At 47.5% G+C, this 16,125-nt stretch overlaps 1 protein-coding gene across 1 annotated transcript in view; it reads right to left on the bottom strand.

Moving 5' to 3' along the window:
* LOC127569645 (protein FAM124A) overlaps positions 1–16,125 on the bottom strand; it is a 28,681-nt gene continuing 12,556 nt past the window's right edge. Inside the window, exons 3-4 of the mRNA XM_052014445.1 lie at positions 11,749–12,479; positions 1–855 (exon numbers count right to left, since the gene is read on the bottom strand). Of these exons, the coding sequence (XP_051870405.1) occupies positions 1–855; positions 11,749–12,479 (1,586 nt within the window). The remainder of the gene's footprint in view (positions 856–11,748; positions 12,480–16,125) is intronic.

Raw genomic sequence — 16,125 nt, 5'->3', positions numbered from 1 at the left:
TCAGATATAAAACTCCTGTTCTGCATCGAGGGGAAGGGAGGACTGCTGGTTTTCGGGACACCTTTTGTTCCTCGCTGCACTGCTTGCTACTGGAGAAGAGGACTGCCTTGCTCTGTGGCAGAGCCAAGAGGTCATGATGGGGGCCCGGGGAGATGGAGTGCGGTGGTTTAGACAGGAGGGCGAGAACTCTCGGAACTGAGGGGAGGAACTGGAGGGCCGCTCACAGAAGGGAGGGAGGGGATCGCCGACCGAGGAGAAGGAACTGAAGGGATCCGACACTGGTTTCCTGCCGGCTCTCGGCAGTGGAGGAAGGGCAGCCTTTAGGCTGTGGCTGAGGCCGTCCAGCGTGGAGACAGACAGGTCGGAGCAGGAGGTGGCGAGGCCCGTGTCCACCTCCGTCTCTGCTGCGCCGTCCACGTCCAGCACGGTGACTGGGGAGCCGAGCCCTCGGGCTGGGACTCCCGTCGGCCGATGGCGTTCGCCCAGCGAGAGAGCCAGCTCGCCCAGCGGTGAGGAAGACAACGAAGAGGAAGCTGACCCGGTGAAGGTTGGCAGGCAGAACAGGGACTTGCTGCGCTGGGCTGATCGGGGATACCTGGAGGTGCCGCTGGTCCGTCTGTTGGTGTCTCCTTGGTCACCGCCCCAGATATCTTCTTGGGACCTCCCGCAGAAGCGGCCAAGTCCCCTTGTCAGCTGGGGCTTGTGGCTGATCGGCTGGCATGGAGCAGATCTTTCTGGCACACAGCCCACGCACCGAGGGAGGAGCGTGCACGAAGGAGCAAAGGAGTTACTCCTTACTCTGGTGAACTGAGGAACTCCCCTCTGTCTCCACGGGCTTCTGGACAAATCCCGCACCTGCACAGAAAAAGAAGCAGCAGCAAGTGTCACGGACGTGCTCAAGGACTCTCAGTAACTTGAGTTAATCTGTGGCATCAACACCGGCATCAAAATATTCACTCCCTGGACTAAGAACGCCTCAGAGGACGGCCTCACACATGGGAATACGGCAAAGCTCATTGTAATCAGCAAAGGGACGGGGAGCATGAATGATGGGAGAGATTGGGGGGACCCAGGATAGGAGCAGGACCAGGTTGAGGTCTCTGGAGTTGTGCTCCCGAGGGGTAAGGGGCATTTACTAACTTAAGTCTGCTGCCCCTCGACCACCTGCAATGAAGTCTGCGCCCTCCGGAAAGGGTCTTCCAGTGGATAAACCAAGCAGCTGGTGGGTTTGGGAGGCAAGTCCCTTTAAATATGCAAATCGGGCTGATACTGAATAGGGAACCGTGGGAAAAACCATAAGATATAGGAGCAGAATGAGGCCATTCGACCCATCGTGTCTGCTCCGCAATTCAGTCATGGCTGACCTTTTTTTTCCAGCCCTATTCTCCTACCTTCTTCCCGTAACCCTTAACCCCCTTACCAATCAAGAACCTATTAATCTCTGCCTTAGGTACATCCAGTGACTTGGCCTCCACAGCCGTCTGTGGCAGTGAATTCCACAGACCCACCACCCTCTGGCTGAAGAAGTTCCTCCTCATCTCAGTTCTAAAGGGACGTCCCTTTATTCCGAGGCTGTACCCTCGCATCCTAGTCTCTCCTACTAATGGAAACGTCCTCTCCAGGTCCACTCAATCCAGGCCTTTCAGTACATTGGTAGTACAGAGCCTGCCTAGTCCACAATACATCTACAGGCAAGGGAATGAGAGGGGCCTGGGCAAGAGCCAAAGATCATCTCTGGAGGTCAGGGGCACACCTCTGGGAATCTCAATCTGTGTTGCTTCTGTCCAGGGGGTCCCAGTCTCTCCCACCCTTCCTCCCCCTGCCCCTTTGTTGATTGCAATGAGCTTTGCCACATTTTAATGCTGCCATCTCCTGGCTGATCTCCATGTGATGGTCTCAGATTAACAATGCTGATTGACCAGTGTATTCCCAATGTTTTTTCTTTGTGGGATTATTGCCATCAGGAGGGATTTTGGGACCAGGGAGCAATAGGTTTGACCCCTAGCTGGGCGATGTAGTTCTGATGTCTGGGATCGTACCAGTGGGAGAGGTGGGAACTGAATAACAGGCAAGTTTTACTCTGGGTGATTGGCTGAATTAGTTTCATGTTGCCCCGGTAAATGATGGGGGGAAAAAGTGCCCCTGATGTTGCATGATCCAGATGGTAAAGGTTTATCAAGGACAATGACACAGTGTGTGTGGTGCTTGGAACTGGTAGGAGCTGGGTAGAATTAGAGGCAAACTCTAATAATGCCCAAAGGAGGTTTGGAAAGCAGAGGGGTTGACTTCTCCCGTGAGTGTTGGAACAGCAGTCAGCACCAAATCCTTGCAGAACTTCGTGTGATGGGAGAACACGAACAGGAATGGACCATTCAGTCCCTCCATACCGTTCTGGCATTCACTCAGAACATAGCTGCTGAATCTCAACTCTGTTCTCTCAGCCAGGTTCTGCACTCTTTCGTTTGCTAACCTATTAAAAATCTTATTCATTTTATAGGACATAGAACAGTACAGCACAGGAACAGGTCCTTTGGCCCACAATGTTGTCCCGAACTAATTAAGCTAATGACACCTAATCCCTTCTGCCTGCACATGGTCCATATCCCTCCATTCTCTGCATGTTCATGTGCCTGTCCAAGAGCCTCTTAAATGCCTCTATCATATTTGCCTCCACCACCACCCCTGGCAGCGCATTCCAGGCACCCACCACACCCTGTGTAAAAAACTTGCCCCGTACATCTCCTTTGAATTTACCCACTCTCACCTCAAATGCATGCCCTCTTGTATTAGACATTTTGACCCTGGGTAAAAGATACCGGCTGTCTCCTCTATCTATGCCTCTCATAATCTTATAAACTTCTATCAGGTCTCCCCTCAGCCTCTGCCGTTTTCCTTTAGAAATTTTCTACTGACCCATCCTTTATGGGCGTGGGAGTCCCTGAAGAATTTGCTGATGTCACCCATGAACATCAGTCTCTAATTTTAAGGTTGCGTCACTTGTTCACATCCCTCAATTGGAAAGAGTGTCTTCCCACCAACTCTGAAACCCTTTCATCATCTTGTGCACCTCCATTACATTACACCGCGCCCCCCCCCCCCCCCACCATGTATCATACACAAGGGATTACAGGGCTAGATTACCTGCCCGGTCCTCATAACTTAATTATTTAGTTCGTGGTACCAGTTAGGTGAACTTCTTGCTGCACCTCCAACCCAGCCAATGAACTCTTCCTACAGTGAGGTACCTGCAGCACAGTACGGCATTCCAGACGGGATCTAACCAAAGCTAACCAAGTCCAGCAAAACAACCTACCATTTGTGTTCTAGTCTCCCTCTGCCTGTTAGTCTTTTTAAAAATTTTTAATTCTGGAGTCCAGGTAAATAAAGTGATCACAGTTTATGCAAAGTAAGAACAAATGTTTTCTGCACAGTAGTTAAGTGATCAGACAGCACTTAGTTGGTTCAGGTGCGATAACTATAGCTTAGGCAAAGCATCAAAATATAGCCTACATATTAAACAAAAACAATTGAGGTACTTTTGGTTTGAATCCTGGGGCAAGAAGCTTTTCAAATTGGTGCCTATTTTCTGGTTGAAATTGAGCCATTATGATTGGTGCAAACCCATTTTGCACATTTCTCTGTTACAGTATCTGGGATTGATCTTATTTTCCAAAAGTATAGATGGGGCAATAAATTCTTACCATCTTTTTGATAATATAACATAGCTGTGGGTTCTAGACTGCTGCTCCTGGAAGGCGGGTGAGTGATAAGCAGGGAGACATGAATCTTACCTTGAGAAGGAGGACATGGGACTCAAGGAACTTAAGCACCTTATCCAGGCCGACACTCCCAGAACAATACTGAGGAGTGCATCAATATTAAAAGGGCTCTTTTTTGAATGAATTTTTAAACTGAGACACTATCAGTCTTCTCTGATGGGCATAAGATCCAATAGTATTTTTTAAAAAGGGGAGAGAAATTCTCCCCAGCATCCTGACCAGTGTTTCTCTCTCTTAAAATTGTATGTAGATTATCTGATCTTTTATCTTGTGAGCATCTGTTAGCCGTTCTTCCTATATTATAATAGTGAGTACATTCCTATATTATAATAGTGTTTACGAAGTGTTCAGGACACACACTGCGGAGATAGTGAACGACGCCATGTTTTCCTTCATAACGTAACCTGCCTTGGCTTAAGGCTTCCTTGAGCCAACGCTTAGATTGTCCTTGTGCAAGTAATTACTGGCAAATATTTTGAAGACCTGTGCCCAATTTTCCATATTTTTGTGATTATTTTCTTCAACATGACTGTCTCTGGCTTAGGCATCCAGTCTAACTGAGCGACTGAACTAGATGTCACTCCTGTTTTGGCCTGTGAGTAGGGTCCATTTTAATGCAACTTTGTCCCTTCCATGATGGTGACATTTTGTGCCATTTTATGGCTAATGTTCAAATTATGCCTTTAATCGAGATATGCATTTACCCAGATTTCTGCAAGGCAATCCCATAATACCTTGTGGTCAGTGGGCGAATAGAAAAACGCTTCCCATTTCTAAAGTCTGTGTGGACGGCTCTCAATGCTAAGTGTGCGTTAAATGATGTATAAATCGGTTCTCTCGCAGAGCCAAAGCCTTTAAAGCCTATTACCTCACTCAGGGTTACCTAGCACTGCCTGGTATCTCCCGCTTATGTGTGTGCCAGAGAGAAAGTGCTGTAAATCCACGTGAAATGGGTATTGACCGATACAACAAAGGCCATTTGTCTACTGGGCCACTCAATCAACAGTGGTCAACAGTGAGCGACATCACAGGGACTTAGTGACAACTTAAAGCAGATATCAAAAGGCCATGTTCACGCGGTGTTAGGTTACTCAAGTATTTGGCTTTGCTTTTAAATGTTGCTGAGGTTAAAGGAACCTTCAACAACAACCACCTGCATTTATGTAGCCCCTTCAACATAGGAAAATGTTTTACGGTGACCTGCACAAGTGCTATCAAATGAACTTTGATATTGAGCCAATGTTTGGAGATGCTAGGAGTGATCACCGAGAGCTTGGCCAAAGTATACACGTTAAGGAGCATTTTAAAGGAGTCATAGAGCTATACAGCATGGAGGCAGGCCATTTGGCTCAACTCTTCCGTGTCCGGAGGCAGAGTGTCGGAGCTTTGATGGTTGGAGGCACACCGACTCTGGTTAGCTAATTAAATCTGGGGATGTGTGGAAGGCCAGAATTGGAGTGCAGGCATCTTGTAGGAAGGCTGCAGGAGTTTGGTCATGAGAGACTTATAAACGGAGGTGAGTAGTTTAAAAAAATGGGGCTCTGCTGAACCAGAGCCAGTGTGGGTGAGATGGATGAAAATTGGTACATCTACTTGAATGACCTCAAGTTTACAGAGCGAGAGAAGCAGATTGGAATAGATGAGAGGTCACAAACGGGTATGAGATGAGGCAGTGGTGGAGTCAGGCTCCCTGATGGAGATGTGTGTTTGAAAGTTCATCACATGGTCAAGTATGACAGCAGGGGTGTCAACAGTCTGGTTCAACCACAGTGGCCAGGAGGAAGAATGGTGGTGGAGGACAGAGCTTCAGTGAGACCAAAGATGGTGGGTTGGTCTTGATACTTAATTGGAGGAGGTTTCTGCTCATCCAGAACTGGGTGGTGGACAAGGAATGCAACAACTTAGAGGATGTGAAGGAGGCGGTACTGAGGGTGAGCAAGAGCTCGGTGACATCAGTTTGGATGTAGAACCTGGTGCCTTCAGATGTTGCTGCCAAGGGCAACATGTGGCTGTGCAATGGGTGGATCCTTGGTGGACACCAGAGTTGGTGTGGAAATGGGAAGGGAAGCTGATGCAGAAGATGCTCTGGGCATGACCAGATAGATAAGAATTCAACCAGGCAGGTGCAGAAATACAGTGAGAAGGCTTAGGAGGGGACCATAATGTGATCAACTGTACAGGTAAATATGTGGTATGTCATTTGTGACCTTGATGGGAGCTACTTCAGGGTAGCAGCAGGTCAGAGGCCCAATTGGAGAGAATCAGTTGTGGGACAGACAGGTACTGACTTGGGATGCGGCGGTGTTCAAGGACTGGGAGATAAGGTGATAATATTAAACTTCATTTACAACTCTGCAGATAATGAGGCAATGTGTGCCCAAGACCCAGGCAATATTCATGTAATGGATTCATAAGTCACATTTGCACCACTGAAGTGGCAGGAAAAGATATCCTCTGACGACAGGGTCCAATCACCTTTCTTTGGCTTTCAATGGCATTGCCATTGACAAATCCCCTCTGTCAATATTTCAATTAACCACTGACCAGAAGCCTAACTAGACTAGCTTCATAAGTACTGCAACTTCTAAGCAGGCTGGGTATTCTACAGCAAGTGACTCGCCTTTTCACACCCAAAAAACCGTTTCACCATCTTTTCACCACTGTGTTCAGTTCTGGTTGCCTCATTATAGGAAGGATGTAGAAGCTTTAGAGAAGGTGCAGAGGAGATTTACCAGGATGCTGCCTGGATTGGAGAGCATGTCTTATGAGGATAGGTTGAATGAGCGAGGACTTATCTCTTTGGAGAGAAGGAGGATGAAAGGTGACTTGATAGAGGTGTACAAGATGATCAGAGGCATAGATTGAGTGGACAGTCAGAGACTTTTTCCCAGGGCGACAATGAGGGGGCATAATTTTAAGGTGATTGGAGGAAGATACAAGGGGGATGTCAGGGGTAAGTTTTTCTTTACACAGAGAGTGGTGGGTGCATGGAACGCACTGCCGGCAGTGGTTGTGGGGGCAGATACGTCAAGGACACTTAAGAGACTCTTAGATAGACACATGAATGATAGAGAAATGGAGGGCTATGTGGGAGGGAAGGATTAGATGGATATTAGAACAGGATAAAATGTCGGCACAACATTGTGGTTAGAAAGCCCTGTACTGTGCTGTGATGTTCTATGTTCTAACAAGCACCAGTCAGGACTATGATGGAACACTCCCCACTCAACTGGATGAGTGCAGTTCCAACAATTCAAGAAGCTGGGCAACGTTCATCAATCAGCAGGCCATTTGATTGGCATCCCATCCACCACCTTTAACGTTGCAGATGGTATACAACGGGGACTGTAGTGTGTACCCTGTAATGTGCAGGGTAGACTGTAGTCTACAGTCCACAGACTGTAGACTGTAATGTGCAGCCGCTCACCAGGGTTATTTTGATAGTACCTACCCAACTGATGATGAAGGCCATAAACTGCAGGTTCCCCTCCAAGTAAGTTGGAGATCCACCACTGTTGTCAGGTCTAAACTTTGGAAATCCCTAGCAAGAATATAGTGGGGGCACCTCCACCAGAAGAAGTGGAGTGGTTCAAGGAGGTGGCTCACAGTTACAATGGGCACCAGTCACTGGCCTTGTCATCACTCATGTCCTGTGAAATGAATTCAATAGAAGACGGAGGGCTGAGAGGTAGTGAGGTGACCAATGTTTTTTTGAAGGGAAGGGTAGTGATGGCAGATTTGAAGGTGAAATGGACCATTATTAATTTCAGCTAACATGGGGACCAAAATTGGGTGCATAGTAGTTTAATGTAGGACGATTGATTAGCAAGTTTGTGAATGACAGGTGGTGTTGTGGGTAGTGGGGAAGGTTGACTGAGGTGACGGCAGGATATCCTGACCTTTGAGTGACCACCGAGGAAGGCAGCAAACATGTACATCCCACCTGAAGGGTAGCGGTCTCATGCCGTAGCCCTTCTCTCAGGGCCTTTTTATTGGGAAGTGGCCGATTTTGGAACGAGGGCCTGTGATTCAACCTCAGCTCTCTACTCCATCTCTTAGATCAGAATTAGGTTTATTATCACTGACATATGTCGTGAAATTAGTGGTTTTGTGGCAGCAGTACAGTGCAGAGACACACCATTGTTGGCATCCCTGTCAAGCCAACCCCACCTTTGCTGCATGTATATCCCATCCACTTACGCAAAATAAAACTAATTGATCAGAGTCTTGAATATCAATTGACCTGTAGGATCCTGGACGAGGACTTCCCGATCACCATAACCCTGTCAGAATGTGCAGAAACCCACTCGTAAATGTCTAAATCTCATTCTTCCCACCACAAGCAAATTTCCTTTTTTCTATTCTATTTAATCCTTTAACTAGCTTAAACCCTCCAGTTACATCACCTGCCAATCTGGTTAACACAAGGAAATGCCAGCCAATTGTATTCTCAGAATTTAGGGCTCGTAGGATTGGCTCTGCATCTCTTCAAGGCCATTATCTCCAAAGTAAGGGGCGATGACCCAGACTGAATGCAGTACCCCAGGTGGGGCTGAGCCAGAGCTCTGTGAAACTACAAGATCTTTGGAACATTCTGTTCCAAAGCCCTGCAGCCAACCATTCTGATGAGACTCATTTCTTTTTCCATAGATGCTGCCTGATCTGCTGTTTCTGCATTTTCTGTTTTACAGTAGCCCTTGCTTTCTGTAGTAAAGTCGAGACACAGGAGAATGCAGATGCTGGAATCAGGACTAACAAACAATCTGCTGGAGTAACTCATAGGTCGCGCAGTAGCTTGTGTACATAAATGCCAATGCCCAGCGGTTTCAAGATATGATCTTGCTGATGCACATTGTAAGTGGGAGAGCAGGCCTGTGATGAGCTGCCCAAGCAAGCTACTGACCGCAGAATGGAGTTCGATGTAAACCTGAAGCATTCTGGAAAGACTGGGCTGGGGTGGGGGGTAGCAGGAGTGACTCAGGAGAAGGCAGGTGAAGAGTGAATTGCTGACGTAGATGGGGTTGGGAGGCTGACAGGAGCTTGCAGGTCTGTGGAACACATCAGTTACTTTTGTGCATCTATTTAATCCACAACAAAATATAGACAAAGTTGCATCACCCCCCCAGAATTATTTCTTATTCAGTTTGTACTCACAATAGTATCAAAGACCTTTTAGCCGTATAGCTCTCAGGTCCCAGTTTACAGCCCTCCTTCCACAAGAAAGCAGTGATAGTATTTTGTTGCGACAAGGGCCTTACCCCTCCAGACCCTCAGCATTGGATGCTGCCTGGATTAGAGGGCATGTGCTATAAGGAGAGGTTGGACAAACTTGGGTTGTTTTCTCTGGAGCGGCGGAGGCTGAGGGGAGACTTGATAGAAGTTTATAAGATTATGAGAGGCAAAGATAGAGTAGACAGTTGGTACCTGAACTATGCTGCACAGGTCAGATTGCCTTGAGGTTCCAGTATCAATTAAGAAGCAACTATAGGAGGAACATGCAGATATTGTGTCTAAATCAGACTACACAACAGGTGCATAGTTTGAAGGTCAAAGCTGAGAGCTTCTGAGCCCGAAGACAATAAATCACAAAATAACATAAGGTGGCGGTGTGCGCCTGTGATTATGGAACTGGGAGATAGATCGGTTGTGGGGGGGGGGGGGGGGGGGGGGGGGGGGGGGGGGGGGGAAGGGTTTGGTGGACTAAACCCCGTGACATCTTTAACAGGCTCACAAGGTGATTCTACGTTTGCAGCCGGGGTGGGTATTATTTGGGAAATGGGGATTAAGATTGTTGCTCTCAAACCGGCCTTGACCCCTCCCTGGACTGATCCAGTGACAACTGTAACATCTTGCCAACCATGATCGGACATGTTCCTGGATGTTTCATCACATGACCCCTGCCGGGCCTGTGTAGCTCACTTTCCAACCCTTCCACAAAGCCAGTTCTTTTTTAAAATGACCCTGTTTTTTTCTTCCCCAGTTATCTTAGAGCAGAGTCCAGAAGGAATAATCATTAACTTCAGGACAATACCCAAGGGTTGCAGCCTTGAGCGGGAATAGCTAATTCCTAACCACTGAGCGTGGGAAATGCTTGACACCAAGTAAAACGTACTTTCATGGACACTGAGATATGGGTGGCACAGAGACACAGCCAGTAGAGCCGCTGCCTCACAGCTTCAGCGACTCAGGTTCAATCCTGACCTCGGGTGCCATCTGTGTGGACTTTACATGCACCTCCTATGTCTGGCTGAGTTTCCTCCAGGCGCCTTGCTCTCCTCCCACATCGAAAAGACGAGCCTGTCGGTAGGGTAATCGGCCATTGTATGTCGCCTCTAGTGTGTAGGTGAGTGGGAACATCTGGGAGGGGGAATTGATGGGAATGTGGAGAGAAGAAATTCCTATGGCTCCCTTCCTCCTCCTTGATGACCTGTCCATCTTCTCTCCTCCCTTCCCCCATCCTTTATTCCATAGTCCACTGCCCTCTCCTACCGGATTCTTTCTTCTTCAGCCCTTGGCCTCTACTACCTATCACCTCTGAGTTTATTAAATCTTCTCCCCCTCCCCCTACCTTCCCCCTTTCACCTGGACTGGCCTATCACCTGAACTCACCGATCACCTGCCTGTGTGTGCTCCTTCCCCTCCCCCCCAACTTCTTATTCTGGCTTCTGCCCTTTTCCCTTCCAGTCCTGATGAAGGGTCTCGGTCCGAAACATCGAATGTTTATTTCCCTCCATGGATGCTGCCTGACCTGAGTTCCTCCAGCACTTTTTGTGTATTTCTCCAGATTCCAGCATCTGCAGAATTTCTGGTGTCTCAGAATAAAATGGGATGAGTGTAGGATTAGTGTAAATGGGTGGTTGATGGTTAGCATGGACCTGGTGAGGCCACCAAATCTGTTTTATGCTCCCTAACCCTCGATGACACTAAATAAATTGTCTGGTAAATTTTAGGGTTCCCCATACTGAACCTTTGTCCACTACCCTCGATGACACTAAATAAATTGTCTGGTAAATTTTAGGGTTCCCCACACTGAACCTTTGTCCACTAAATGAATCCACCCTGATGTTCCAGCCACAGAGGCAGCTTTGTATGGATTGTGTCGCAGTATGTCCCACTCTCTAGGTGGGACAATAACATGGACAGCCAGCTCTGGAGGCTGCCTGCATTGACAGCAGCCCCTCTGAGCAGCAGCTTCCCCCTCTTGCGAATGAGACTGACCCAAAGACGAGACATTTTAAAAGACATTTGAACAGGTACATGGATAGGAAAGGTTTAGAGGGATTTGGACCAACCACGGGCAAATGGGACTAGTTCAGATGGGCATCTTGGTCGGCATGGATGGGCTGAAGGGCTGGTTTCTTTGCTGTGTTACTCTAGGATTCTCCCAGAACTGGAAAGTTTCAGTAATCATTTTATCAACTATGCTTTGGCATTAGAAAGCGAGGGTGCCTTAAACAAAAGGGCCTTCCATCAGGCAAAAGATACTAAAGCTTGAAAACACACACCAGCAGGCTCAAGGACAGCTTCTATCCCGCTGTTATAAGACTCTTGAACACACCTCTTGTATGTTGAAGATGAAATCTTGACCTCACAATCTACCTCATCAAGGCCGTTACACCTTATTGTCTACCTGCACTGCCCTTTCTCTGTAACTGTAACACTATATTCTGCATTCTCTTACCGCTTTTCCCTCTGTACTACCTCAAAGTGTTCGATCCAAAATGTCGACTGTTCCTTTCCCTCCATAAATGCTGCCTAACCCACTGAGTTCCCCCAACACCTTTGTGTGTTGCTCCAGATTTCCAGTGTCTGCAGCCTCTCTTGTGGGACCTCAAAGTACTTATGTTTTTGAAATGATCTGTACAGATGGCTTGCAAAACTAAGTTTTTTGCTGTATCCCAGTACACATGACAATAATAAACCAATTACCAAAACCTCCCCTGCTCCTTGCACGCATGAGCAACTTTACCTGTAACAGGAGCTTGTTGCCATCGTAGTCTTCAGTTTGCCACCGTTTCTCACTGATTGGGCTGCAGGGGTTGGGCAGGAGGGGGACCAGGCAGCCAACGTCGTGAACTCTGAACTCCAGCACAGCCGATTGGCTGGGAGTGGGGCGCTGTCCCTTTGGCAGTCTCTTCAGCGAGAGCTGAATCTCAACATCCGCGCTGGAATAGACGGTGAAGAACACAGCGTCCAGCCTGCGCTTCGATGCCTCCCGCCTCAGGATCAGTTGGTACATCCTGACTGTGTCGGCGAAGTTGTCGAAGCTGCAGTAAAGGGCGAGGCGGACAATCTCTTTCCCATAGTGCACCTGCCTGGCAGCCCAGAGGATGGGATGGTCAGCCAGGGTGAAGAAGTCCTGGTTCCTGGGCATGTAAGGGAGGATCCTGCCCTTGACACGCTCGGTGTGATGATACTGCCATGGAGGGTTCAGGAAGCACTCGTGCAGCCGCCAGACTTGCTGCCCCCACTCTTCGCGGATGAAGATGATCACAGCCAGTGCCGGTTGGTCCAGGCCAGCCCTGCCTCCTGGCGGCAGTGAGGAGCCCCGCTCGGAGGCGATGAAGAGCCGTAGGCTGGGGTTAATCCACGTTACCAGGCTGTCGACGGCGCTCTGCAGGGCTGCTGCACCGCCTGGGTCAGTGATGATGTGCATGGTGACAAGGAAGGGATCAAGCATGTCTTCCAAGGACAACCCGCCTGCACGCGGGGAAAGGACAAGAGGGGAAAGACATTTGTGTTAATGTCACCACAGATTTATAGAGTCCACCACAAGTCATTTGGCCAAGCCTGCCCGTGTTAGTCTATGGAAGCAGCTACTCACCCAAGTGCCACTTATCTAGTCTTCCTCAATAACCCCTCAAATATTTCCTTTGTCTAGATCCTGTTCTGTTTGGAAAATCATTATTGAATCCATATTCACCACCTTTTCAGGAAGTGCACTGCAACTCACTGGATAGAAATTCTCTTCAGCTCTCCTATTGCTTGTTGGTCGATTGCCTTTAGTCGCAATGGTTAGGTTTAAGGGCTCACATCCAATCAGACCAACAACTGCTCAACTGGGCAAATGCCCAGTCCAGGCTCCTGAAACAGACGCTCTGTTCTGAGCTCTGCCACAGTAGGAGATCACCAGGTGGACGGAGAAAAAGATTCAAGGATGTGTTCAAAGCCTCCTTGAAGAAATGCAACATCGCCCCTGACTCCTGGGAATATCTGGCCCATGGCACCCCCCCCCCCCACCCCAACCAAGTGGAGGAGCAATCGGGAAAGGATTCATAGTTTCACAGAGTTGTACACCATGGAAACAGGCCCTTCGGCCCTACTTGTCTATGCCAACCAAGGTGCCTATCTAAGTTAATCCCATTTGCCCGCATTTGGCCCATGTCTCTCTAAACCTTTTCTATCCATGTACCTATCCAAATGTCCTTGAAACACTGTAATTGTACCCACCTCTACCGCTTCCTCTGGCAGCACGTTCGATATGACCACCACCCTCAGTGTGAAAAACTTGCCCCTCAGATTCTCTCTCACCTTAAAACTGTGCCCTCTAGTTTTAGCTTTCCCTACCCTGGGGAAAAATGGGACCATCTTTCCTATCTATGCCCCTCTTGACATTATAAGCCTCTTTCAGGTTGAGCCCCACGAATCCATGCATCCAGAAATGCACAGAGGCCCTATGCAAGTGGCAGAAGGAGCAGATGGCTGACTGCCTCAGCCACCTCCTGCCCCTTAACGTGGCGAGTCTGCGATTCCCACACTGGCCTCATCAGTCACCTCAGAACCAGAGTGAAAACAAGTCCCCCTCCGTCCCGAGGGACTGCCAAAGGAAACGAAAATGGTGATAATGGTTCCATAATCTATAAACACAAATCTGTAACTCTGCTCCAAGCTGCGATAAAATTTCAATCCAACTGCTTGACAGTTCAGCACACCGACTGAAGCCAGTGCAAACCTGCAGTGCTGTCTTTCAGGTGTCTGAATCAAGGATCCATCCAATAATAGAGCCACATAATGTCAAAGCACATGGGCACCATTTAACGCATCGCGCTGCATGCAATCTCTTTGGAAGAGTTATCCAGTCAATCCCCGCTCTTTCCCAATAATTGAAACTTGTGATTTCCCCTCTAAATGGATTCAGTAATGACTGCTGAATCTGTTCCTGCCACCCTTTCAGACAGTGCATTTCCAGGTCACAGCACTTTACTGGATGGAACAAAAATTGTGCTGCCTCAGATCTGTGCACTGTAGGGTTATTGTATTTCTGTACAACATAGAAGTAGGCCATTTGGCCCATCAGGTCTATGTCAGCTCTCAGACAGCACTTTCATCAATCCATTCCCCTGCCTATTTTCCTCTTAACCTATTCTTTCACACTTGCCCCTCCCCCTTCCCCCACCCCATAATTTTCCGTCCACCCACACTACATACTAGGGACAATTTACAATGGCCAGTTAACCAAACAACCAGTTAAATCTTTATGATGAGAGAGGAAACTGGAGCACTTTGAGTGAAGCCATGAGGTCACCAGGAGAACATGCAAACTTGACACAGATAGCAGTGGAGGTCAGACTTGAACCTGGGACGCTGGAGCTGTGAGGTTGCTGCACTACCCGCAGTGCCACCCTTTGGAAAGATCTTTACAAGTCAGCTCTAGATAAAATATATCCCAGGCTCACGAGCGACAAATGGGACAATACTGGAGGCTCTTTTAGCACAGTGGCTGACCACCTTCTCCAGGACAATAGCCTTATCAGTAAAGTACAAGACCCATAAACGAACTGAAATCAGATATGGTGCTAGAGACTGGAAAGACTGCTAATGGGGCAGTCACTGTTTAGAAAGGGAAGACTAAGTAATTCTAGGAAAATCAACCTGCCCACTGCAGGTTAAATTACTGGGAAAAAGATTCTGAGCAACAGAGTACATTATCTATAAAGGCACAATTGAATACAACACAGTTGACATGATTTGTTTCTTTTCCCCAGGAGGTAAAAAGTAGGGTTGATGCAGGAAGCATGATTGACACAGTCTACATGGACTTTAGCAAGATGTTTGACAAGGTCCCAGATGACACTTGATAAGAGAAATAAAACCTATCATAATCTAAGGCAAAGAGTAAGGAAGGTCCAGAATTGGTTCACTGCCAAAGACGTCCACAAGAATTCTGGCGACAGGGGGCTGTGTGTTCTACATGGCTCATTGCTACCTCCATTTCTTACCAAGATATATACCAATGATTTGGATAAATATTTCAGTAATTTGCTGACAACACCAAAATCGGCAGTGCAGGTAACAGAGGAAGAAAGCTGCAGGCTGCAGGAACATATCAATGGACTGGTTAGGTGGCCACAGAAGTGGCAACTGCAGTTTAACCTGAAGTGTTACATAACGCTTTTGGGGAAGGGAATCACCTCAGTAAAGGGTACTGAAAAGTATAAACGTTATTGGAATGTATGCCCATAAATCCCTGAAGACATGTCTTATATTACAAGATAGTTCCAGATGTTTACCTTATTGTAGCATTAAAGAGTCTTGCTGCCAGTAACAATCCCTTTGGCCCACTGAGTCCACAATGACCATCCAGCACCCATTTACTCTGATCCCATTTTATTCTCCACACATTTCCATCAATTTCCCCCTAGATTCTACCACCCACTTTCACACTAGAGACAATTTACAGTGGCCAGTTAAATACCAATCCACGTCATTGAAATGTGGGAGGAAACCCATACAGTCACAGGAAGAACACACAAACTCCACACAGACAGGGCCCAAGGTCAAGATTGAGCCTGGGTCGCTGGAGACATGAGGCAGCAGCTCTACTAGCTGTGCCATTGTGACTTGTGTACAGGGGTGTTCCCTAACCTTACTCTTGAAAGGCACAGCCCTAATTTGTAGGCTAAGTTTGGACATCAACATTATATAAAGTGCCAACCAAAGGCAAGTCTTTATATTCCCTTAAATTTTGATGACCATTGGATCATTTTATCCAGCTCTCCCTCTGCCTCCCCTAGGATATTAATGGGATCCGATAAGATAGCAAAAAAGTTCTATTTCTACAGCTTGAAAAATTTAGCTGTATGACCCAAACTTTGTAAACTGGATCTAATGTCAATGTACAAGTCTCCTGTGTTATCATTATCAATTGTCCCCAAGAGTCTGAGATACAAGTGTCTTTGTGACTGGGTTTTTGTTGGCGGGGCTTCTTTAAGAAGGACTAAGCACATCCATCTCCACCAGTCCTACGAATGAAAAACAAACAACACACAGTTTAAAGCTCAGTGCACAATGCAACTGCTTGAAGACAAGGTCTTCCATACACATTCATAAAAAGCATCCTTTGTCC

The sequence above is a fragment of the Pristis pectinata genome, chromosome 4 (genome assembly GCF_009764475.1).
Source record: "Pristis pectinata isolate sPriPec2 chromosome 4, sPriPec2.1.pri, whole genome shotgun sequence".
NCBI lineage: Eukaryota > Metazoa > Chordata > Chondrichthyes > Rhinopristiformes > Pristidae > Pristis > Pristis pectinata.
Note: the sequence above shows the minus strand (reverse complement) of the source record. Positions and strands in the feature narration are given on the sequence as shown.